Source organism: Chaetura pelagica, unplaced genomic scaffold (genome assembly GCF_000747805.2).
Source record: "Chaetura pelagica isolate M959 unplaced genomic scaffold, ChaPel_1.0 scaffold96, whole genome shotgun sequence".
NCBI lineage: Eukaryota > Metazoa > Chordata > Aves > Apodiformes > Apodidae > Chaetura > Chaetura pelagica.
Window position 1 is genome coordinate 509,509 of NW_009953723.1, and position 24,055 is coordinate 533,563.

At 42.2% G+C, this 24,055-nt stretch overlaps 1 protein-coding gene across 1 annotated transcript in view; it reads right to left on the minus strand.

Moving 5' to 3' along the window:
• The window catches only part of TSNARE1 (t-SNARE domain containing 1), a 334,963-nt gene that overhangs the window by 272,629 nt on the left and 38,279 nt on the right, over positions 1-24,055 (minus strand). Inside the window, exon 2 of the mRNA XM_010000548.1 lies at positions 7,700-7,777. Within this exon, the coding sequence (XP_009998850.1) occupies positions 7,700-7,777 (78 nt within the window). The remainder of the gene's footprint in view (positions 1-7,699; positions 7,778-24,055) is intronic.

Here is a 24,055-nt window from a genome sequence, read left to right on the forward strand (position 1 = left end):
TCCCTCCACCCCATGGACCTTGCAGAAATCTCTGACTCTGCCAGCCCCAAACTTTTTAACTTTTCATGTTTCAGCAGCCCCATGAAATTCTCAGGACTGGAGGCAGTTGGGCTTTCTCCCAGGAGACCTGGGCAGCCTTCTTGGGAGTGGGAAACCACTGCTTATCCTCCTGAGGAGGTCCATGCCTTGAGGACTCAGAGCTGCACATGGACTATTTATAACTGGAAACGCATCCTCAATGAAGACTGAATATTTGCATAGTGATAATTGTTGCTCCAAATATCAACCAAGAGGCTGAACATGGTTGTCCATTCTAATATCCCCCTGTGCCATTCTTCAAGACTTGAAAACTCAAAATCTTTTCTATATTTTGGCTCAGGTAAAATGGGATGCTCTGCTGTGATCATCTCCTATGTTTGAGTTAGAGCTTCTTGGACTTTTCCATCAGCAGAAGAGACAACTCTACCTTAATGTCTGCTGGAAGCTGGAGACATAGTCTGATTTGCAATACACAGTGACTTCAGATTTAAGAAATATATGTGTGCTTCTGTGTCTGAGTATACAAAAAGTGGATTACTGTTGTCTTTTCACACCCTTGAAAGTTTACGGTCTCAAAGTCACTCTGAAATGAACAGCTGGTCACTGCTTTGGACTTAGGGTATCCAGTATGTAAAGTACTTCAAGATCTTACACAATGAAGGATGCTAAATAAATTATATTCTTAATATTTAGATGTGGGATTTTTTCAGGACACTTGGAGTTGTAAAACCTCATAACCCATTACCATTCATTCCAAAGACAAAATTTGGCATAATTTAAAAATACTTCTGGGACCATCAACCCTACAAAGTAGCAAAAGCACTTGCGTGGACATTGAATTTCAAGAAACCTGTTTGTATCATCTGTGCAACTCCAGAAGGGAAAATAGCAGCTACAGCATTGAGGCACCTTTAGAACCTTAGCTGCAAAATCAGGACAATTCAAAGTGAAAGCCCAGAATGGAGGTGAAGGCCCCATCTCTGGAAATACTCAAGGTCAGGCTCGACCAGGCTCTTAGGAACCTGATGTAGCCAAAAAAAGTCCCTGTGCACTGCAGGAGGGCTGGATTAGATGACCTTTAAAGGTCCCTTCCAACCCCACACATTCTATGATTCTGTGATTCTATGATTCTAATGATTCTAGTGATTCTAGTGATTCTAGTGATTCTAGTGATTCTAGTGATGTAATCTTAAAAGTGCTCTGAGTAACCTGATCTAGTTAAAGAGGTCCCTGCTCACTGCAGGGGAGTTGGACTAAATGACCTTTAAAGGTCCCTTCAAACCTTACATATTCTGAGATTCTATGATTCTAGAAAGCTACTCTGCCAGTGTCTTCCCACAAATGAAGCCAAGTTTGATGGAAGATAGAGCTCATACTCAAGCAGTTCTCTGGAAAAAAAACCCTAGTACAGACCTCTGTTACTACCTGTTTTGGAGATAACTGGAGTAGGAAGTAGTTTTCCTATTGCACAACATTGTTCAAGGCTTCACACACACTCCAGTTTACACTGAGGCAAATCCAAGAGCTTTTACTCCTGTCAAATATTTTGGAAAACACACATATACACAAAAGAATCTGAGACAGGAATGCAAGAGCAAAGTGCTTGTCAGTCAAGTAAGAAAATTACTTAGGCTTAAGTCCCTATTCTAAAATTGTATCTAATATTTTAATTTTAGCATAATGTTTACAGACTTACTTTAAAGTTCAGTTATCCCCAAAGAACAAGATACACACTCTGGAACAAAGGTTGGCATTTGATACAGCTCTAACAAAGGTTGGCATTTGATACAGCTCTAACAAAGGTTGGCATTTGATACAGCTCTAACAAAGGTTGGCATTTGATACAGCTCTAACAAAGGTTGGCATTTGATACAGCTCTAACAAAGGTTGGCATTTGATACAGCTCTTACCTGGCAAAGAGCAGAACTGACATTCAAATTGGAGTCTCCTGGATCTCAGAGGGACTGAGCTGTCTTGGAATAGATCTCCCTTGATTTAGCCAAGAATTGCTCTATCAAAACCTCCATAGATCCTGTGCTGGTTGTGGAAAATCCCTCTCAATGTACCAGTTCTGACCATGTGAGCAGTTACTCTACTGAAGGAGCCACACATCAAGCTGTGCTGATGAGATGCTGTGAAACCAGTGTTGAAACAGATGTCTTACTTTAAAAGCCTTGTACACTTAATTTTTAAAAGTCATATGCAAGTTCTTCACATTCAGAAGAGATCACTGCTATTGGAGTTGCACTGATTTATATAAACTGAGAGTTCTCCATACCATTACTACCTTTAAAACAAATGGATGATAAGAAACCAGTCTGAGAGGACAATGGAGACTTCACCACACCTGAGGAATGCTGAAAAATCCTTTGCTCAGCCTCTAAGATGAAGGTGATGGGAATGAGCAGAGCACCAATATGTCATGGGGTTTCATTATTGAGCAAGTAACAATTAGACAGGGAAGAGACTCTTTAGAGCCCTCAAGTTCTCCTTCTGGCCAGAAAAGGTCTGATTCCTCCAGTATATCCTCCATTGATTTGCCCTCTAGACATGAGGCACCAAACAAAGTCCTTTTACAAGTGCTATTTGTTCTATTTATTTGTAAGGAATTTACTGAAAGGCAGCTAAAAGATGCATTTGGAAAGAAATGCAAAACCTCCATAAAAATAAGGAGGAAATAAAGCCAACAATAAGAATTCAGCCAGTACTTGAGCTTCTTTTTGAGTTTGGTTTTATTTGTTTGTTCCTTGTTGTCTGGGTTTGGTTTTTTTTTCCCACAAAAGGAAAACTCAACTAAATAAAAGCCTTATAGAATTAATGAGAGTCAAATCACTATTAGACAAAGTTCCCTATGTTCAACAGTCCCCAAAGAATTAGAGAGAAAGAAAACAGATGTAAAGAATGGGAAGAAACTCTCTCTCACCCTTTGACACTTCTGTAGGACACAGGATAAAAAAGTCTTCAAGCACAAGACCTGGCCAAAGAGTGATCCAGTGGCACATGAGGAGAACCAGCTGTCCTGGCTAAGATTTTTATTCAACACATGAGGAGGTTACCCATTTTCAGAGCAACAGAAATGGAACAGGAGGCTTTTCTATGTGAAATCAGCCAAGGTCAGCTCAGAGCTACAAAGATGGTCAGAAGGCCAGTCTTGATTGGCCCAGGAAGAATTGAAATCCTCCTGAAGGCTCACACTTCTACAAAAAGAGTAAGGAGAGCAAAGAGGGACAAAGTATGCAATGTCTATTATGTTTGTAGTGATAGTCAATAAAAATTAAATAGGCTTTAAAATTCCAGTATAAAGTTGACTTTTTGTTTCATTAAAAATAGTAATTCCCCAATGACAGAAAAAAATACAGCAGAGACTGCCCACAACGTGGCATTTTGGCAGTTCAAACAGCAGCATAGCATGAGGAACTCATGACACTTCCAGCATTTCAGATCCCTAGTTTGGTCTCCAAACCAAACTTGGATTGGATTTATACAACCCTGAAGGATGTTTAACACAACATGCCCAGCACAACAGGAGTAGAAACTATCATCTGGTGAGCATCTGCAATGCAGCTGATTGGTCCCTGCTCAGTGGCTTGCTTGGTGGTACACAAACAACATCTCTGACTTCTGCTGGATGCTCTGAGGTGGAGCCTGCTGGGTTTCCTGAAGAGACCATATGGTACAGTTGTACAGGGGCAGGAGGGGTCATGGGCATCTATTTTCATTTTATAACCCTGCAAAGTTCTCTACCTAATGTGGATTAGGTCTGCTCATCTTAGCACTACACTCAGCATCCCTCTCTTTTAAAGCTTTTGTGGAAAAGGTGAGGAAGAAGCCACACAGCACCTGAACAAAACTGACTCTAGCAGCCAAAAAAAGTAATATGGGTGGTGAACAGGGTCATGGAAGTAGATTATCTCATGGGCATTTCTTCAACCTAGAAGCACTTAAAAACCATTCATAGATTCATAGATTTTAATGGCCAGAGAGAGCAATTCTGATTATCCAATCTGATCTCCTACCGTAAAATTTTATCCCATCACTCTTACATCAAGACCCTTGGCTGTAGCTGGACTAAAGTATTTCTTATAAAGACATTCAAATCTTGCTTTCAAGCTTCGAAGCAATGCCAAGTCCCTCACTTTCCTCAATAATCAGTTCTAATGGCTAATTATCCTCAGAGAGAAAGACTGAATTTGTTTAGCTTTGACTCCGATCTCCTGACGTCATTATAAGAATGTTAGATTAACAAGCCCCATGTTAGCTATTTGATGTCTTTCTTCCCACTGGGTTACTTAGACACCATGATCTAGTCCTCTTAGACGTCTCAAACAGAAGTTCAGATGGCATGAATTCTAAAGCCAGATTTGCAGACTTCAAACAGTTGTCACAGTCCTTCTCTGCATCCTCTCCAATTTTGCAAAATAGTTTTAAGTACAGGCACTATCATTACCTGCTTCACAGAGCACTCAGTACAGGGAACTCTTAACAGCAAGCACATCATCACAAACTCTACACGATCTCAAGAGGAGACACAAGGACAACCAGACGTTGCTCAAAAGCTAATTGAATAGATTCATGCAATTCTAATAAAGAATAAAAGCAGAAACAGGACTGTGGCATTTTTAAAAGGATGCACCACTCAACTTCAGGGTTTCTCAGGATAAACTCCACTGCAGCAGTTGTGATCGTGGCACAGACACTTATCAGTCAGCCCTAACCTGACTAATTTAGGTATTAATAGCACACACAGACTTGTGAGCAGGTTGCAAAGCTTCACACTGAGCCCCTGGTTTGGAGCAGAAGTGCTACTAACAATTCATCAATACCATTGTCAAGGTAAAACTCTCAGTGCTGGAGCAACCAAGACTGATGCTAATGCAGATATTTCCATGGGTTAACTTAGGGTTATATCCATCTGTAACCCAAGCATCACAGCCGAGGATGTTCAAGATGCCACAGTGGCCACAAGCCCAGGTCATAGCACTGGAGTTCTCTCAAGGAAAAGCTCAAGAATAAGGACCTAAGGATCCTGGCAGACACCAAGTTGAACATGAGTGGGATGGGAACTTGCTGGTGAATAGTATCCATGGGCTGCCTTATGCAAAGCACTGCCAGCAGGACAAGGGAGGTGATCCTTCCCCTCTACTCAGCACTGTTAAGGCCACACTTGGAGTACTGTGTCCAGTTCTGGGTTTCTCTGTACAAGAGAGACATGGCCATACTTAAGAGAGTTCAGCAAAGGGCCACGAAGATGATTAAGGATCTGGAGCACCTCTCCTATGCAGAAAGGACAAGAGAACTGGGGCTGTTTAACCTGAAGAGAAGGCTGAGGGAGCATCTTATTAATTTATATAAATACATGAGGGGAAGGAGCAATCAGGATGTATCCAGGCTCTTTTCAGTGATGGATCAGAGGTAATGGGAATAAACTGAAATGTTGGAAGTTCCTTCTGAACACTAGGAAACAATCTTTTATTGTGAGGGTGACTGAGCACTAGAAGAGGTTACCCAGGGAGGTTGTGGAGTCTCCGTCCTTGGAGACATTCAAACGTCATCTCGACATGGTCTTGGGCAACAAGCTCTAAGTTGTCCTGCTTGAGTAAAGGGGTTGGACAAGATGACCTCCAGAGGTCCCTTCCTACAATCATTCTCTGTTTCTATGGATCTCTCCACCTTCTGCAGTACATGGTTGTCCTTCACGCCAAGCAACATCAATCTCACCACTGCCTTCCAGTATCCCAGTAGACAAATATCTCTGCCAATCCAGAAGTGACTCTCAGTGGTTGATTTTCTCCAGTTCTGCTCTTTGAAAAATGCTATTGAGCTTGTGGTATCCAAGCAGTTAGCCAAAAAATCTAATTATGAATAACACATGTTTTAAACCACTGTTTGTATAAAATCATCTATCAGTTACTTCTCTGAAAAATAATAACAAAAATAATATTAACAGACATGAAGTTTACATTTTCCATTTTGCTTTTCGGCCCATTCAGAGCCCTCTTGTCTAGTAACTGAGATTCTGACAAACTACCAAAGGATCATAGATTCCTACAGGTTGAAGGGGTTCTCTGGAGATCTCTAGTGCTCAGAGCAGGCCCACTCAAGAGCAAGTTGGGTTTTGTAAAGCACTGAATATCTTGAAGGATGGAGATCTCACAGGCCCTCTGGGCTCCTGTTGCACTGGTGACCTCCCTGATGGCCAGAACACTTTTCCTTATATTGAGTTGCAATGTCCTACGTTTCAGATCCCTTTTGCCACTCATCCTTCTACTGTGCACATCTGAGAGGTTATGGCTCCACCTACATTACAGATTCCCATTAGCAAATTACAGAAAATGATGGGATTTCTGTGAATTCATCTTCCACTTTTGATTGACCAGTACCCCCAGGTCTTCACAACAGCTTTACAGCCAGCCAGCATCCCTCTGTCTTCTTGCACAGGATTATCCCAACCCAAGGTACAAAAGAAAGCATGAATGACTATTTTCCTTCTGATTCTACAGCAAGCTGGACACTTGAATAACTTCATGGAGCCTACCCAGAGCCTAAGTTAGCACCATGTTTTGGGGTAGCAGAGAGCAGCAATGAGGCTCACAGAGCCTGGGACAAGGTAAATCCATGTCGCAGGAGGTCCTGAACTTAAGATGTTGATAGTCAAAAGTAAACTAAAACCCACCAGTCTCTTGTAGTCATAGAAAAAATCAGTGCTTGAATTTTCCTGGCAGATGGAACATATACAACTCCACTAAAGAAGAGATGACTATGTTTTAGAAATTTTATTTTCCCATCCTTCATCTAGCAAAGATCCCTTCCTACAAGGACTGGGGCCTTATCCCCGGGATATGTGGGGAACAATTCCAGAAACAAGGAGGCATTAAATTCCTTTCCTTACACCTAGGCTAACCCTCTCTGTCAGCCAACCCCCATAGACACAGGACAGAACAGCCAGAGAAGCTGTCCAGGTGATTCAGAAGCAATTTCAAGGTCCACATTAAAATCAACACCCTATAATTTTAAATCCTACTCTGACACTAGTGTATTTTGGAGCTCGGATACCATGACATTAATTACCATTCAGCAATGTGAGGTTATATTTATCTGCAAAATGCATCTCTCCAGCCCAACTCAACAAAACTGAAGAGCCAGAATATGTCTCCAAAGGATAGAAGCACTCTGCATCTCCAGGGTGCAGGGAGACATGAGCAGGAATAGCCTCCCTGCTCAACCTCCAGAGTGAAGAATAATATAAGAGTTTTGATGCTGGTGTTTTTATAAGGGAGAGTGATGTTTTCCAAGCACATGTGACAGGCTTTGAGTGCAATAGCACTTACAACACATCAGAAAATGAGTCTGGCTTGTTCCACCTTTCTGTGCTGTAGCTGCCCATTGTAACAGATGACACAATTAAAAATAGAAAAGGATGTGGTCTCAGCAAGGATTGGAATGTATCTGTGCCTGTTTAGTGGAACATATGGTGGAATATTTTTACATCTTATAAAGAACTGTGTATGGGACATGTGCTGGTGCTTGTGAGATGCAGCAGCAGAAAAGCTGCATTAATATTTGCTCCCTGACAACAGGAGCTGCCACACACCTTGTACATGTACATGAACCATCAGCAGGACAGCAAACAATTGACTAGGAAAACTTCCATTATACTCACCATTGGAGTTAATTCGGAAGACATTGGCTGAAGTCTCCTGAAAAAGTTCTTGCAGTTCACTGGGATCAATCTGGGTGGCTGTGAAGACAAAAAAGGGAGAAGATACATTAATACTGAAGACCACTGATCAACCTGAAAGGGGCTCACCTCCCAGCTGATCCTTTGCAGGTTCCTCCTTGCTGCAGAAATTTAGCCTGAGTGAGTGGGCTGATGTAGCCTTACAAAATGTTTGATCACACAAGTTGCACTGAAGAGGCAAAGACCCATTCCAGCATTACCAGGACAGTAAAGATCCTACTGCAACAGGGCAGATACAGCCCATGTGGATTAAGGCAGAACTTGTAGGAATTATTAACTATTAGAACACAAATTATTTTTGCTCATTTATCACATAGGAATGTCAGAGTGATGAATGAATGAGAAACCACAAGCACAACAGCATGGTTAACCAGCACTTGCAAGAGCAGGAGGCCACACAAGGAAGACCTTCAGAAATGGGGAAAAAGCTGTGAGCAGAGCTGAGCTGCTCTGTGGGCTTCAAGCTTTTGGGGAAGGTTGGAGATGGGAGCCCACCTGGGTCCTGCACCACATTCATCTATTGGCCCCCAAGAGAGGCTCCACTTCTTCATATTTCTTCCATATAGTCCAAATACAATGGTCAAGAAGTCAGTGCCAAGAATTGCTGTTGCCACTGCCCAGGCCACCTCTTTGAGCTTTATTCCCAGCATCCTACTTTGGCCAAGGTACTCAAGTCTACCCTATAAGGAGAACAGTGAAGAAAGGCTTTAAATATTTGAGGGTTTGCTCGGGTTTTTTGCTTCTGTTTATCTTTCATTAGCTTCATTTTGCAACTTTATTCCCCCCCTAAACTATCCTGAGTTCCTCCACAGTTTCATCATCCCCAGAGAAAGAATGATGTGAAGCTGGGCTGTACTATGTTACAAAGGATACATCACTCAAATAAGCTTTAAACAGGAGCTGGTTTTCCTGATGGGGAATAGTCATAAAAAAAACACTCACTTATGCCTGTGCCTTTGTCACCAGCTTCCTGGCAGCAGCTTTACAGCAGATTTTCCCATGCTTTAGCCCTATTCTACCTCCCACTGACCTTGCAGGTTTCCCAGAAGCTGCTTTACCTGAATCTTTGGTCAAGTCCAAAAGCACTGCGGGGCTTGTCCACCCTCCATATTACAGTGCATTTAAAACAGCCATTGTTATTAGCAAGTCCTCCGAGCTGAAGCATCACAGAAAACTCAGAAAGGAGCTGTGATTCATATTTCCAAGTCAGCAGACTACAGCTATGACAGATTCAGCATTCCTCAACCAGATTTCCCTAAGCTGTTAAAACCCCACGTGCCCGACCTGCGTAGGGAAGAGCAGAAAGTCAGTTATGGAGAAAGGCAAAAAACCCCCCATGAATATGGAACAAAATGAGAAGCCTACTTGATGCACTGCTCAGGTTGATCCTGAGGATGCATCTTCCAATGCTTAAGGACGAGCTCCACAGCCAAACAGTGCAATCAGGGGATTTTCCACTGCTTCTCACACATCTCACAACACAGCAGCACTCGTGTGAGACAGCTCAGTCCTGCACCAGCTGTAAATAAATTCCTGGATCAGTCTGTCAGGTTGACACAAATCCAGGGCATTAAATGGTGTTTAATCCAAATGCACAGGGGCTTATTGCTTGAGATGTTACCACTCTCCTCTTCCTGGAGTTCCTCCTAAATCAGCTGGCCCAGACACTCCTTTCCTCTGTGTTATATATGAGGCCATAGAACACAAGAAATTAGCTTGGGCTCACCCGTCCCCCAGGATTTTCACTTATTACTAACAAGATCCAGCTTTCATTAAAACACTGATAAAAGAGCAGCACAGAGTAAGATTTTAGATCTTCGCAGACTGTGCTGAACCCACTTTTTGGAGGTTTTTCTTTGATTTTCAGGAAGCAAACACATTCTCAGGACATGATCTCAGCTTGGCTAAATTTCTAAATGCATATGCCTAGAAGAAAGTTCCACATATTTTGTGAAAAACTGAATTTGTCTCAACAGATTTTTAGCCTGGCCCAGTGATGCTGAGTCCTTACACACTTATGTACTGTGCTGAATGAAGCCTCAGATAAATCATGACACATGGAAATCCCTTCAAGTCCTCTATAATAAGCACCCAGCAAGGAACACTATTGCATTAAACCTCCCAAATTGTACAGACTGCAGACTTCAATGTGTTTCCACATGGGGAAATCCCTGCATATTCACAGCATCCAGCAGATACCTCTGAGGAGTTACTTAAAATGCCAAAACCACCCCAAAAGCAAAGATGAAATGCTCCAGATGTTGCAAAAGGTAGGAGAAGCCCCAGTTTCATTGCATGGACTGTGCGTGCCTGCACTTCAGAATCCCTGCAACACCCCAAGAGAAAAACACTGAGCAACACTATGTGTCCAGATGGGTCTGTAAATTTAAAAACTACCCAGAAATTCAGGTGCCAATTTTGGAGAGCAGGATTTCCCCAGCCTTCCCTGGGTAACCACGGGCAGGTCACTTTGCTCACCCTGTACCACATTTCCCTAATGGAAAAGAAGCAAAACACAACAGGAGAATGTGAGCATCATTCTCTGAAGAAATGGAAATTCTTAACCTTTTAAACCTCAACATTTTTATTTTAGGCAAATGCAAGAGAACTGTGAGATGATGAACTCCCCCTTGAAGGCTTGAAATCTCAATCTATAAATATCTATTAGATATGCTTCAAACAAGTGCATATTAAATAGAAAGAAAAAACAAACAACCAACCCAACAAAAACCAAAGGCAGATATAACCTTTGGCCAGAAATTCCAAATAATTACTTTGAAAATGCAATGCTTGAAGAATGACTTATCTGAGAAAACTGTATTGAATCTGGCTTGCAATTTCCTGCCCCTGGACTTTTTATTTCATATTACAACATGCTGCCAGTCCTGGTTTGATTTTGTTTTCATTTTAGAAAAGAAAATTAAAAAAGCAACAAGGAGGTTGTTTTAACTGCTCAAATTTCAAACTTCCACACATCAAGGAGACACGTTGTATCTATTCATGAAGGATTCAGCAGTTCAAGCAGACAAGCAAAACAATTTAAAAACAGCAGCAGAAACCAAAGGAAAAACACATCTGTACTGCCAAGCTAAGTGAAGACATACCAAGACTGCAAGAAAGTGAATGTGAAGTACATTTTTGTCTAATAAATAGTTAAACATCTTTGACTATGCAAAGTGAGTGATCAAATATTATGGTTCCCCAAGAAGGGGTATGAGGTTGCTGCTACCCAGTAAATACTTTGTATGCCTCAAAACCCTGAGAGAGTTCAGGGTCACAAGTGGGAAAAGGTGATTTTTACTTACACTGTGGGTATGAAAAGCTGTGAATGGCTGTGATGTGTATCTTATTGATTCTTTTGATATGTTATTGATCGTTTCAATATGTTACAAATCGTTTCTCCTCTGTTTCATTAACTGGACATTTCCATGTTTGCATTTTGTACTTGTTTTCCCCAGTTGCTTTCCAGCAGAATCCCCTTGGCAGGAGACAGGACAAGCCAACTTCCTCTGCTGTCAGCTCAGCCTTCTGCCCACCTAGCAGATAGTGCTGCCCAGTTATATTTATTACAGTTGCTGAAGCAGCAGGAACCAACATCAGCATTTTGACTATTTTCCTACTGTTTCTTAATTGTGTCTTCTTCTTGGAAAGCTACAGATGGGTGCAGCAAATGGAAAGGGTGAGCTTTTAAGGGCTTGTAGCAAGAGGAGAAGGGCTAATGGATTAAAACTGGAAGATGGGAGATCTAGATTAAACATTTGGAAGAATTTCTGTCTTGTGAGGGTGATAAGACACTGGAACAGGTTGCCCAGGGAAATTGTGGAACCTCCATCCCTGGAAGTATTCAAGGCCAGGTTGGATGGGGTTCTACTGGAAGTTGCTCCTGCCCATGCAGGGGGGTGGATCTAGATGATCTGTAAGGTCCCTTTCAACCCAACCCATTCTGTGATTCTATGATTAAGTACATGCTCTGTCACAGCAAAGAGTGTTTATATGTGCTTTGGCCAAATGCAATGAGAGACTTCAGCTGCCAATGTGATCTTATGGAAATGTGCAACCTGAGGTAGACCCACTGTCTCATAATCCACCTTGCTACACTCCTAGAAATGCATTTATTTGCTCTTCTTCTTGTTAATGTGCTTTTTTAAAAAAATTTATTGCACCAAAAATCACTTTGCTTCACAAGAGAAATAGTTTCATCCCATCAGGCTGTGATGCACAGTGAACACAGTGTGAGCTACTCCTTGTGCAATGATTCTGACAGTGGATTGAGGAGGGACAGAGAGGGAAGAGGAGGAGAGAATGTCATCAAAGCTGAACAGTCCCTATTCACTTCAATGCCTTTTCCCTGCTGTTAACCCTTCCTATCCTGTAATCCCAGCAAACTGCCTCAAAATCAACCTTCAAGGGAATATGCCCACTAGTAAATAAAGGAGTGGGAGGGAACAAGGCATCTTTCATTGTCAGCTGGCTGCTCAGCTCTTTATTGCCAAGACAAACTCAGGACTTGTTCTGGGGATAGTTTATCCCAGAAATTACTTCCTCCAGGCAGAAATCAGTGAGACTAAGCCAGGTTTTAATCCAGACATGTATCACCACCTCACACCTATCTGCTATGCAACCTGATAGTGGCAACTTGACCTCTGTGGTACCCCCAGCATTTTGGACTAACTGTAAAAAAAATAGAAATAAAACCAAAATTTAATCATAGAAACATTCGGGCTTGAAAAGATCCTTCAGATCATCAGTACAACCACAAACCTAACACTGCCAAGCACACCATGAAACCACATCCCTCAGCACCACATCTACATGGCTTCTAAATACCTCCAGGGATGGTGATTCCACCAGTTCCCTGGGCAGCCTGTTCCAGTGCCTGACAACCCTTTCGGTTATGAAATTGTTCCTAATCTCAAATATAAACCTCCCCTGGCACAACTTGAGGCTTTTTCTTCTTGTCCTGTCACTCACTACTTGGGAGAAGAGATCGACACTCCTCTTGTTCCAACTTCTTTTCATAGAATCATGATTGTTAAAAAATTTACAACACTTTCCAGTTCTTAAATAATTCCTTTATTTTATCCTGAGGCAAAATCTCTTTAGCCTCTGGCACCTAAACTCAAAGTCTTCTCATTCATCTGCAATAACAACACTATCTAACTTGAAACAAAAAATAAATAAACATATGACACCACAAAGGGCAAATATCCAACAGTGTTATAATTTAACATATTACCTACTTACCTCAGAACAAGTGGATAATAGTTTGTGTCATTCATCAGTGAGGAATTTTACTTCATGCTCTCCCTGAGGGATCTTTGCACTACCCAGTAACATCCAGCTCAGACAGTCATGTTTGGGGACCAGCTCCTTGTGCTTCTGCCCATTGAGACAGGCACTTTTGCATACCAGTTTGAAGCCAAAATCTGCTGTAAGTGCTTTGAACAACACATCTAAAAAGCCTTTAAGAGGTTGTGGTAAATCATTCAGTAGGAGTGAGCCTATTTTTTTATTGTTTTTTTTCCCTTCTACAACAGTATTGGTCCAGAAAAACCTTTGGATTAAGGCTGAAGAATTAGCAACATTCAGGTAGCTCTAGAAAGTCATTGAGAACCCTAAAAATCCACACAAGCCTTACACATTATTTTTGCAGCCATTATTCCAGTGGAGACTCTGAGTGCATTGCCAACCACATTCCAGTGCAATTCTGATCTGTGACTCATCACACCTCTGACTAGTGGAGATGCTCAGGATGACAACTGGCCCAGTAGAGGGATGTGATGTCAGTGCTTGGAGCAAAACGTAACCTGGGAACTTGTGGTTGGCTTCACCCCATCCTTCTCAAGAGGGCATCCCTGGGGCTCTCAGACACTCTGACAATCAGTCATTAGCTCCAACCACCACTGCCAGCAGCTGTAGGAGGTGAAGAAGCAATCTGAGCAAGCTGGCAGGCAGAAATGTCTTTTGGTTCCTCTTCAAGACAAGTCAAATGCAAGCCCTGAGCAGGCTTATGGGGTCTTGTCTCTAGTGATCTGAATAAAATTAACATCCAAGGGGAATGGCAAGAGGTCCAGGACGACACGCATGGTGAAGGTATCTACAGGAACAACCTTTTGTTTAATGTTAATGAAAACTGCCCATGTTCCCCACGTTAATCTTCCTTGCCTATTAATCATTTCACACTAATTTGAAGCTCCTAATGGCTTTTCTGCAGCCAGGTGGAGTCAATTGCCTCCCTGAACTCAAAGCTGTAGCAAACCTGAAGTAACTCAAATGATGCAGAAAAGAAGCAGCAATAATGACAGTAACTCAAATAAAAAGGGAAAAGAGGAAAAACAGAGCAAGCATTCAATCTTTCAATTTACACGACTTAGCACAGTTGTAGTAAGGCAGCTCAACATCTCAGAATTGTAATGTATTTATCCCAAATGCAGCACTAAAAGCTGTGTCTGTGCTCTGTAAAAGACAGTGATTTCTTGAATCTGCATCTTTGCTCATTTGAAAATTTTAACTGAAGTTACAATATCATCCTTTGCTGAAAAAGCTTCTAGCAGAAAGTGAATCAGTATCTACATTCCCTTTTTGTACCCTGAAACTCCTGCAAGGAGTAAAGTGCAGGTAGGGAGCAACCTGCTCACTATGATTTCAAATGATTCACTCTAAATCCTCAGTTTCCCCCTTCCAATAAGGATTAAATGCAACAGGCTTTGCCTGCATTCAAGTCCTGTGGCTTAACCCCTTCACAACCCAGCTGGATGGACACATCTCACTCATCAAGCATCTTATTCCTTCTCCAGGACCAGGGAGCCCAGAGGAGATGGAGATTTTATAATTTCTAAGCCAAGTTGAGTGTAGGGGAGATATTCAATGAGTGCAGGAACCCAGGGAGATAAAACAAGCAGGGAGAAACATTTCAGGCTGGTAAGGATCCCACCAAGGCATGCTTTTTTTTTTTTTTTCTCATGTTCTCTGAAGCAGTTTCAATACATTTGCCTTTGTAAAGCCTCTGAGATTTGTACTTTAGTCAATATATTCCCAGAGTAGCAACTGCAATTCACAGTGTCCTCAGTACAAGTATTCCTGGTAAAGATAAGTTGTCTCATCATGGTTCTCTCTTGGAAGATCCTAGGGAAAAATGTAAAGCTATAAATATATGTACATTATATATATCTGGAATAATAAATACAGAGTCTATGCCCAGGAAAGCCTGAAAGTCCAAGGACAGAGAATACTCAGAAAAAAGGGTTCCCTGTGCAAGTGAGGTCTAGGGCAGTGGGACCAAAATTTCAGCAGCTTGGCAAGTGTCTGGCAGCAAATGAGGCAACACAAGGGACAGTCCAGGCAAGGAGAAGCATCCCTTGCAGAAATCAAGAGAAGATAGAGGGTGAGCACCAACTTGCAGTGAAAATCAACTTCAGAAATTAAAGAAGATACAGAAGTGAGACACTATCTGCTCACTACCTACACAAGGAGAGGGGCTGCACACAATCTGTGTGCTCCCATTTTAAATCAGCCAGAGAGAATTTTTTCCTAAGTCTCTTGGATGGAGCATTGTACCCTGGAGTGTTCTGCCATTTTCCTCTCCTCCTTCCAGTACCCTTGCAACTCCAAGCACAACACCAAGTCCTCAGCCAGCAAAACGCAAAGCTGCATAACTCCAAGAAGCAGTTCACAGACAAAAGGAAACATTGATCACCAATTTTACAGCAGAGACAAGATTAAATCAGATTTGCTTTGCATTATTTCTGCTGAAGTTATTTTTTATGGAAAGCTGTCCAGCAGAAAGGGACCTGGGGGTTCTGATTGATAGGCAGCTGAACATGAGCCAGCAGTGTGGCCAGGTGGCCAAGAAGGCCAATGGCATCCTGGTCTGTATTAGACATAGTATGATAAGCAGGACTAGGAAGGTAATCGTCCCTCTGTGTTCAGCACTGGTGAGGCCACATCTTGAATACTATGTCCAGTTTTGGGCACCTCAACACAAGAAAGACATTGAGGAGCTGGAGTGTGCCCAAAGAACACTGGTGAAGGGTCTTGAGAACAAGTCTTATGAGAAGTGGCTGAGGGAACTGGGGCTGTTTAGTCTGAAGAAAGGGAGTCTGACGGGGGATTTTATCACCCTCTACAATTACCTGAAAGGAGGTTGTAAAGAGGCAGGGGCTGGTCTCTCCTCACAAGTAACTGGCGATAGAACAAGAGGAAATGGCCTCAAGCTGCACCAGGGGAGGTTTAGAGTTGACATTAGGAAGAACTTCTTCACTGAAAGGGTTGTCAGACATTGGAACAGGCTGCCCAGAGAGGTGGCTGAGTCACCATCCCTGGATGTGTTTAGAAGTTGTCTAGATGTGGTGCTTGGGAATATGGCTCAGTGCTGGGCTTGGTAGAGTAGGGTTAATGGTTGGATCTATGTTGCAGAGGGTACATCTCCACCAATCTCATAGCAGTAGTCAACAAAACCAGCCCCCCGATGTTACCCAGACAGTGTTAAGACAAGTAAGAGAGATATCTGAGTAGTCCACCCAGAGAAGTTGCCTTGAGATCTAACCCTGACACACACATTCATCCAGTATCCACTGGCCATTGACTCTTGGCCAAGTGGAGATGTGCCCATCTTGGTGAACACCATGTCATTCCATGCAGCCAGACGTGAGCAACAGAAGTCTTGCCTGAAGCTTTGCTTTGTGACTGAGCAGCAAAGCTACAACCAATAGCTTGAAAGGGTTGCACACACAATCTTGACAAGGAACAGAGACATCCAAGACATCATTAGGCATAAATGTGGTGCTTAAAACCATGGTTTAGTGGTGGACTTCACAGTGCTGGGTTAATGGTTGGACTTGATGATTTTCAAGGTCTTTTCCAACCAAAATAATTCCATTATTGTCTAGACACAGTATTAGAGAAAGTTGCTGGCATGAAATGTCACCACAAAGATGGGTTACACCACACAGTAAAACAAGAGGAGTAAAACAAAGCAGAGATGCTGTTCGGAGAATGTTTCCAGCTTGGGATGAAGCTGGATAACACCCAGAATAACTGGACAAAAAAGTCCCAACCAACCAACCAACCAACTTTGCTACTTATTACCCTTAGAGTTTATTTCAATTTATTATTAAGAGGTTCCCTGCTTTTGCAAGGACACTAGAAATCCACCAGATCTTTACCAGCACATTACCATTTACAGTATCAAACCTGATATTCTCTACATCTACAGTAAACCAGATTGTTGCCAGAAAAATCTATTCTCATCCTTCTAGGCAAGGAAACAAAACCAACTAACTAAGCAAGAACAAAACAAAAGGAAAACCAAAAAAGAATGAAACCAACCCACCTCACACTACTTCTAATTTCTACAGCAAGAAGAACAGCAGCTCTTGTTGAATTAGTAGAAGGAAATGCCAAAGTCTCACAAGACTGTTGCTAGAATAAAAAACCCCATCAGTTTGTGGCAGTGACATGATGGGTAAGAGTGATTTGAAGGTCAGAAGAGCCTGGCAGCCCATGGGAAATGAGTTGGTAGGATTCTCAGTCCTGTTTCACCTGCTCATATCTCTATACAATTAATAAAGTAATTCAGAGAAGGATGAAAACTCTTGCCACAGACATCCCCATCTGCAGAGGTGCCCTTGTCAAGTCAGGAGAATTAGGAAGAATGTTGAATTTCCATGATGGTGAACTGCAAAGCAGACTGAAAATTTTAAGTAAAATTTGATGAAGAGTGGAACCAGACAAGGGATTAAGTAGATGCTAATTCTGGCAGAGCGTGGAGTATTTGCTTTGGTTGGACAGTTTTAAAATTAATGAGCTTTTATCCATTTTTAAGCAAAGGGGAAGCAAAATTTAAAAGGTTTTGAATAATTCTGCTGTATTACAAAAATGCAGTTAAGGAGGTTTTAAATAAAACAAAGCACTTTGCTTATTTATTTATTTATTTAACTGGTAGTGGATTAGGAGAGAGTTAAAAAGACAATTCATTTTTGATTGAAACAAATCAATGTACTGGAAAATACCAATTCATTTGAAAAATTTCCCTATCAAATCCCATTGCTTCCTGCTTTCCAAGATGGAAAGTCTAATCATGTTCCTTTCTTCATGCTCCAAAACAGGAGCAGAAGCAAGAATTAAGGCTGTGTCTACCTGTACACCCATATAGGGTTTTTTTTGTTGATTTATTGTTAGGGTTTTTTTCTACAGGGCCATTTGATGTTTTTATTTTGTTTGGTTTCTTTAATGATGAGGTAGTATGAGTAGATAAATGGAGCTCTTGGAGCAAGTCCAGAGGAGGCCACAGAGATGCTCAGAGGGCTGGAGCAGCTCTGCTCTGGAGACAGGCTGAGAGAGTTGGGGCTGTTCTGCCTGGAGAAGAGAAAGCTTCAGGGACACCTTAGAGCACCTTTCAGTGCCTGAAGGGGCTCCAGGAAAGCTGGGGAAGGGCTTTTTACCAGGGTGTAGAGTGATAGGATGAGGGGTAAAGGTTTTAGAATGAAAAAGGGGAGATTTAGGTTAGATGTTAGGAAGAAATTCTTTACTGTTAGGGTGGTGAGGGATTGGAACAGGTTGCTAGGGAGGTTGTGGCTTCCCCTTCCCTGGAGGTGTTCAAGGCCAGGCTGAACAAAACTTTGTGCAACCTGGTCTAGTGGGAGGTGTCCCTGCCCATGCAGGGGGTTGGAACAAGATGATCTTCTAGGTTCCTTCCAACCCAAACCATTCTATGATTCTATAAAACCTGAGTGAAAGAAGGTTTGATTTTGGCACTGCTACCCTGCCAGGATAGTCTGCAGTGCTGTGCTCATGCAAACACAGACACCAGCACCAGGAATATGGGAAAATGTAAAGGAATAGACTGAAAAATAAACATAGAAAGGATCAATCTTACACTCACTGCCTGAGCTGCTGGAAATGGAACATGGAAACAGCCAACAAAAAAAGATGAAGAACCTAAATATTTTTGAAATGTTATTATTTAAAGATTTATTGGTGATATAAATTACAAAACACTTTTTATTTTTAAACTAGCTCTTAATCAGCTCCTCTTCTGGTCTTATTAATGCACTCAGCACTAATTGCCTTAGAAAATATCTTTTAAAAGATCCAGGCTATTAATGACAATGTGGAGATGATTTTTCTTTTCTGATTAAGAGCATGTGTTGCAAGGAAGTGGTATCAGAATAATCAGCCATACAGAGGAAAGACAGAAACCTTTAGAAACATTCTCTTACCACAGCTTTCCAGGTGAAAACTTCCAGGTAAGTGGGTATTTTTTTTTCACTTCTTGTAAATAATGGGTTCTATGAAAAAAAAATCCTGCCATGTAAATTTGATCACAAAAAAAACCACCCCCAAAACATATTGGATTAAAATGTACCAGTAAAAATTAGTAAGAATGTGTGATCTCAGCAGGTAATATGCATAATTAATGTGATTATCTTTACTACCACTGTACTGGAACGGGTTCCAGGGTTGGGATGTGTCACTAATCTAACAGTAACAATGACAGCAGCAAGACACAGTGCCTCCAAATTGGTGACACTCAGATGGAGATTAACATTGGGTGGGAGAATCACAGAATCATCTTGGTTGGAAAAGACTGTTAATATCATCAAGTCTGACTGTTAACATCATCAAGTCCAACTGCTAACCTGACTCTACTGAGTCCACCCTTAAACCGTGTCCCTCAGCAACTCATCTGCACGGCTTTTAAATACCTCCAGAAACAATGATTCTACCACTTTCCTGGGCAGCCTGTTGCAATGTTTGATAACCCGCTCAGTGAAGAAGGGTGTGCTCCCCTTACTGCTCCTGCCACTGGCACCCTGTGAAGTCACTCAGTCTCTCCATAGCCCTATCTCCTAACCTGTGTGTCCATCGAGAAGAAGAGTTGTAGGAGGACAGGACAGCACGTGCATGAGAGCTTTGCTGGAGAAGTGAGAGAAGGACCTGGATAAGGATCCCAGGTCAGCAGGAGAGCACCTGAATTGCAGCATAAAGGAATTCTACCTATGATGAAGATGAGAGGGCTGGAGTACTTCTCCTGTGAAGGTAGACTGAGAGATTTGGGGTTGTCCAGCCTGGAGAAGGCTCCAGGGAGTCTTCAGAACTCCTTTCAGTACTTAGAGGGGCCTGCATCCTCAGATCCATCAGTAATTTGCCTGCAAGACAAAAACTGGCCTTTTGCTGTTTAATTCAGCAGAACTTCACTCTCCTCATTCTCAGCATGACTCATTAAATATCTGCAGACCAGATTTTGCTCTTCATCTTAGTGGAAACAACTCTATTATGTACTTGAACACACTCTCTCACCTTTCTTCCAAAAGCAAACATGGGCTGAAGTGTTTGTCTAGGAAATGAAAAAAATAAATAAATCCATAGAACTGCAGTACTGATGAGTATGAGGAAGTGGAAGTGACAGAAAACTGATGAAGAAAAGGATGAATTAATTTTTTTAGACAACTGGCTTATTAGCTAAAGCATTGTGGTTGAGGTCAACAGCAACAAATGACAAACTCAGTAAGTTGGTTTCAGCTGAAAGGTTGTGGGTTTTTTTCTTCTTCCTTTTATTGTAGTTGAAGCAGCTCATTGCAAGCTTTCTGAGGGAAATATTTTGACATTTTGAACTAAAATACTAAGTATTCTCAAAATTTGCCCACATTTGAGCCCCCAAAAGAAGAACAAAACCAGACAAAAACCAAAGATGTTTCTATTCCAACTGTTTCAGTTAGTGCAACTATTCTCTTTTTCTTTTTTTTCCCCCACTTTCAGATATATTCAACACATTTTTATGAGCCATAAGGAGGAAAACCTCAAAAAGTAAATACAAATCAATTATTTACATCACCCCACTATCAGAACCACTGCTCATGCAGAGAGAAATGCACATACAAGACACAGCAAAGTGGTGAAAAACAAAATCCATCTGAAAGGTTTTAGGCTCCAAGGGAGAAACTCCTGGAGATGTGCAAACAGCAAAGAAGTTAACCCTTTAGTTCCTTAAATCTCAAGGAATCCCAAAGTAGACATTCATTTTCATGAAGGTAGCAGTCATTTTGTTAGTGAACTAAAGAAATACCATTTTAAACTCTTTTATGTCCCCCTTCCATTTGCAGCCTCTCTTCAAACATCCTGGCAAAGTGCTGCAATCATTTCCTCACACTCTCCCCATGACATGTTGTTGCAGCTGAGGTCAAATAAATCCTTCCCTATCAAATATTGTTAAGAGCTAACACCCTGATTTTCTGTTACAACTGCTGCCTTTTGTTTACACTATTATTATTGGCAGATCTGACCACTTGAGGAGTGTGTTGCCAGCCATGGCTCTCTGGATTTTCATTGACGTCAGGACTACAATAATAAAATAGCTTTTAGTGGAAGAAACATTTGCTGTCAAATCCCTCCTCCCCCACTTCCCTCATGCTGCTGTTGAATCAACCAGCATTCAGTTGCTGGGGACAAGCAGCTAGACAAGCAGCTAGAGCCTGTGCCCAGTGTGGCTGGGGCAGGGGGCTTATCCTTCCACAAGTCAAGAGGGCCACTCAGTGAGGACCTATCTGGGGTGTCTGTGTGGAGATCACAGAATCACAGAATGGTTGGGGTTGGAAGGGACCTCTAGAGATCAGCTGGACCAACCTGTCTGGCCAAAGTAGGATTGCCTAGAGCTCATTACACAGGTCTGCATCCAGGCTGGTTTTGCACATGTCCAGAAAAGTCCAACAGAGATGTTGGACTGCCTTCTTCTTCCTTTCATCTCTCCTTTTGCCTTCTCCTCCTTTCCTTCACTCCTTCTGCCTCTTACCAAATGCTTTTCCACACACCACTTGTGAAGTCAGCAGCAGCCACCACCATGCAGAGCTCATGAAGCAGCTCAGGGAGATTGAGATGTGCCACATCTCAAAGTCCCCTCCTCACCGCTCCTCCGGAAGGGTGGACTGAAACTGAAAGGCACTCAAAACTCCCTCCAACTCTTGCCTGGATGGTGGATCCCCAGTGTCCATGTTCAGCTGCAGTAAGCTTCAGCCCATCTTTTACATGCTGTCAGGACAGAGTTTTGAGTAACTTGGCCCTGCTCAAGCAGAGAGATTGCACTAGATGACCTCCAGAGGTTCCTTCCAATCTCAGTCATTCTATGGCTCCTCATCAAGCCATTCATCTTCCTCCTCAAATAAAACAGTGATGAAGATGCAGGCATCAGGGGGACTATAATCTTTCCTAACTATATTCTGATTTGCTTCATCCAACCTCACTGCTCAAGTACTTCAGAGCAGCAGCTCTGCAGGGGTTGTTCTACTTCTGCTAAAATGTGTAAAATGGTGCTGCTCATGGGCAACAAGAGACCCTTTAATGGTGAAAAGTTGTCTCCCACAAACTCTTCATAATCTTGTAGCTCCTAGAGGCTACCCTTGCACCAGTTCTACTGGGGGACCACAAGACAGATCATGATGACTAGGTGGGGCATATGAATCTGCTGGAAAAGGAGATGCTTTGCAGACTGACTTTGCTGCTGGTCAGCATTGGATAAATAAAGTCCAGGAGAGCATGGAGAACACCACACTTGGCATGTGAAAGTCATAGTAGCTAATTCTCCCTGAAAACACAAAGCTTTTCCTGTTGAATACAAGTAAAGGAAGTCTTGAAGCTCTTGAAGGCTTGTCCAGGAGGTAGGGATCAGCCCCTAAGCACCCATTCAGTTCCAATGAGTTCATAGTCTGGTTGGAAAGTTCATTATCTTGTAACTTCCCCCAAAACAGGTGAAAATCAATGGTTTTCAGTCTCACCCACTGCTGTCTCACTCCCTGCAATAATTCCACACTTGAGATGGTTTAACACCCCCTAGAGATCTGAGGAGGTCAATCAGCACTTCTCTTCCAGCTCGTTGTAACGAGCAGCCCAAGCCTTTAACATCAGTTAGTTTAAGTGAATTGATTTTATCTGAAATTCCTGTTGCCTCCTTCATGCGTGCACACACATCATTGCAGCTTCTATAATTAGAGCTCACCAAGAGAGAAGCAATTTGTAAGGAGAATGACATCTCTAAAATGCATCTTTCTCAGAAAGGAGTTTTGTGCACGTCTGGGGGGAAAATCCTGCATATTCAAGAGGAAAGCCTCTGTAATGATGCCATGAGGCATTAACTGCAAACCTAATTGGTTTTGTCTTACAGTCTCAAGCTATAAAAACAGAAGAAAAAACACATGCACACACAGGTGCACACATGCACACACCTCTCAGCCACCTGGGCCTTAATCAAAGACAAGATACTTATAAAATAACCAAAATATTTGCCAACATGCTAAGCAAAGACTCTTTAGATACTGTGGGTCTGTTTAGAGAGCACGAGCATGAGACTTAAGGGAAGAAACCTGGGGTAAATTTATACAGTTTGAGATTTCCTAATAGCACAGGGAGCAGTACTCTTGTCCATGCTGGTATGATGTTGCTCCAGAGCAAGAGTATTCTGGGTCACCAAATCCCAAACCACTTCTGTTCCCAAACACTTCAGCAGGGCAAGATGTGTTTGCTGGGGACTTGCATCCTCCAAAATGCTCCTACCCACAGCCAGCCCAAGGCATCTTGCCTACTGGGATTGGTGCAACTAAAATGTGTGTGCATGACCCTGATTGGGGTCTCACTTTGGCCACAAGGACTTCTTTTGTTTCCCCCTCCCTCTCCAGAGACCCATGCCAGGTGCCCAGTAGAAATACTCTGGTCTCTGGGCCACCACACATCAGATTTGCAGCTCTTTTTGCAAGCAGAAGGAGCACAAAACCTCCACAGACTGTGGGTCATGCCCTGTGCAAGCTGTAGCAAGAGCAAGGAGATGGTCCCACTCCTAGTCCTGGCCTTGCACAGATGACCTGCAACATCTGAAGCTCTCTTCCCACTCCAGTGAATCCTATCTCCTGTTTCTGTGGAGGTTGGAGGGGAAAACCCCCTTGATCACATCCCCAGTGAATCACCCATCCTGCAAGTAAATCCAGAAAACCTCCTGATGTGAGGACTTGGATATACATTGAAGAATAATGCAGTAAATTCTTAGCATACAGGTGATCCAAAAAGACTGACAAAATAATCTCGTGATCCCTTCTAGCTTTAAAATCTATAATTGCAAGAGCTGAAAGACATACCAAAAAAAAAAATAATCATGCTTCTTACCATTAATGCCAAGACTAGACATATTTTCTCCCAGGATCATGGCTAAATAACAGAATTTCAAAACTTCCAGTAAACTTCTATTCCCATAAACTGCATGAGTAGGAGGAAAACAACATTTTAAAAAGGAATATC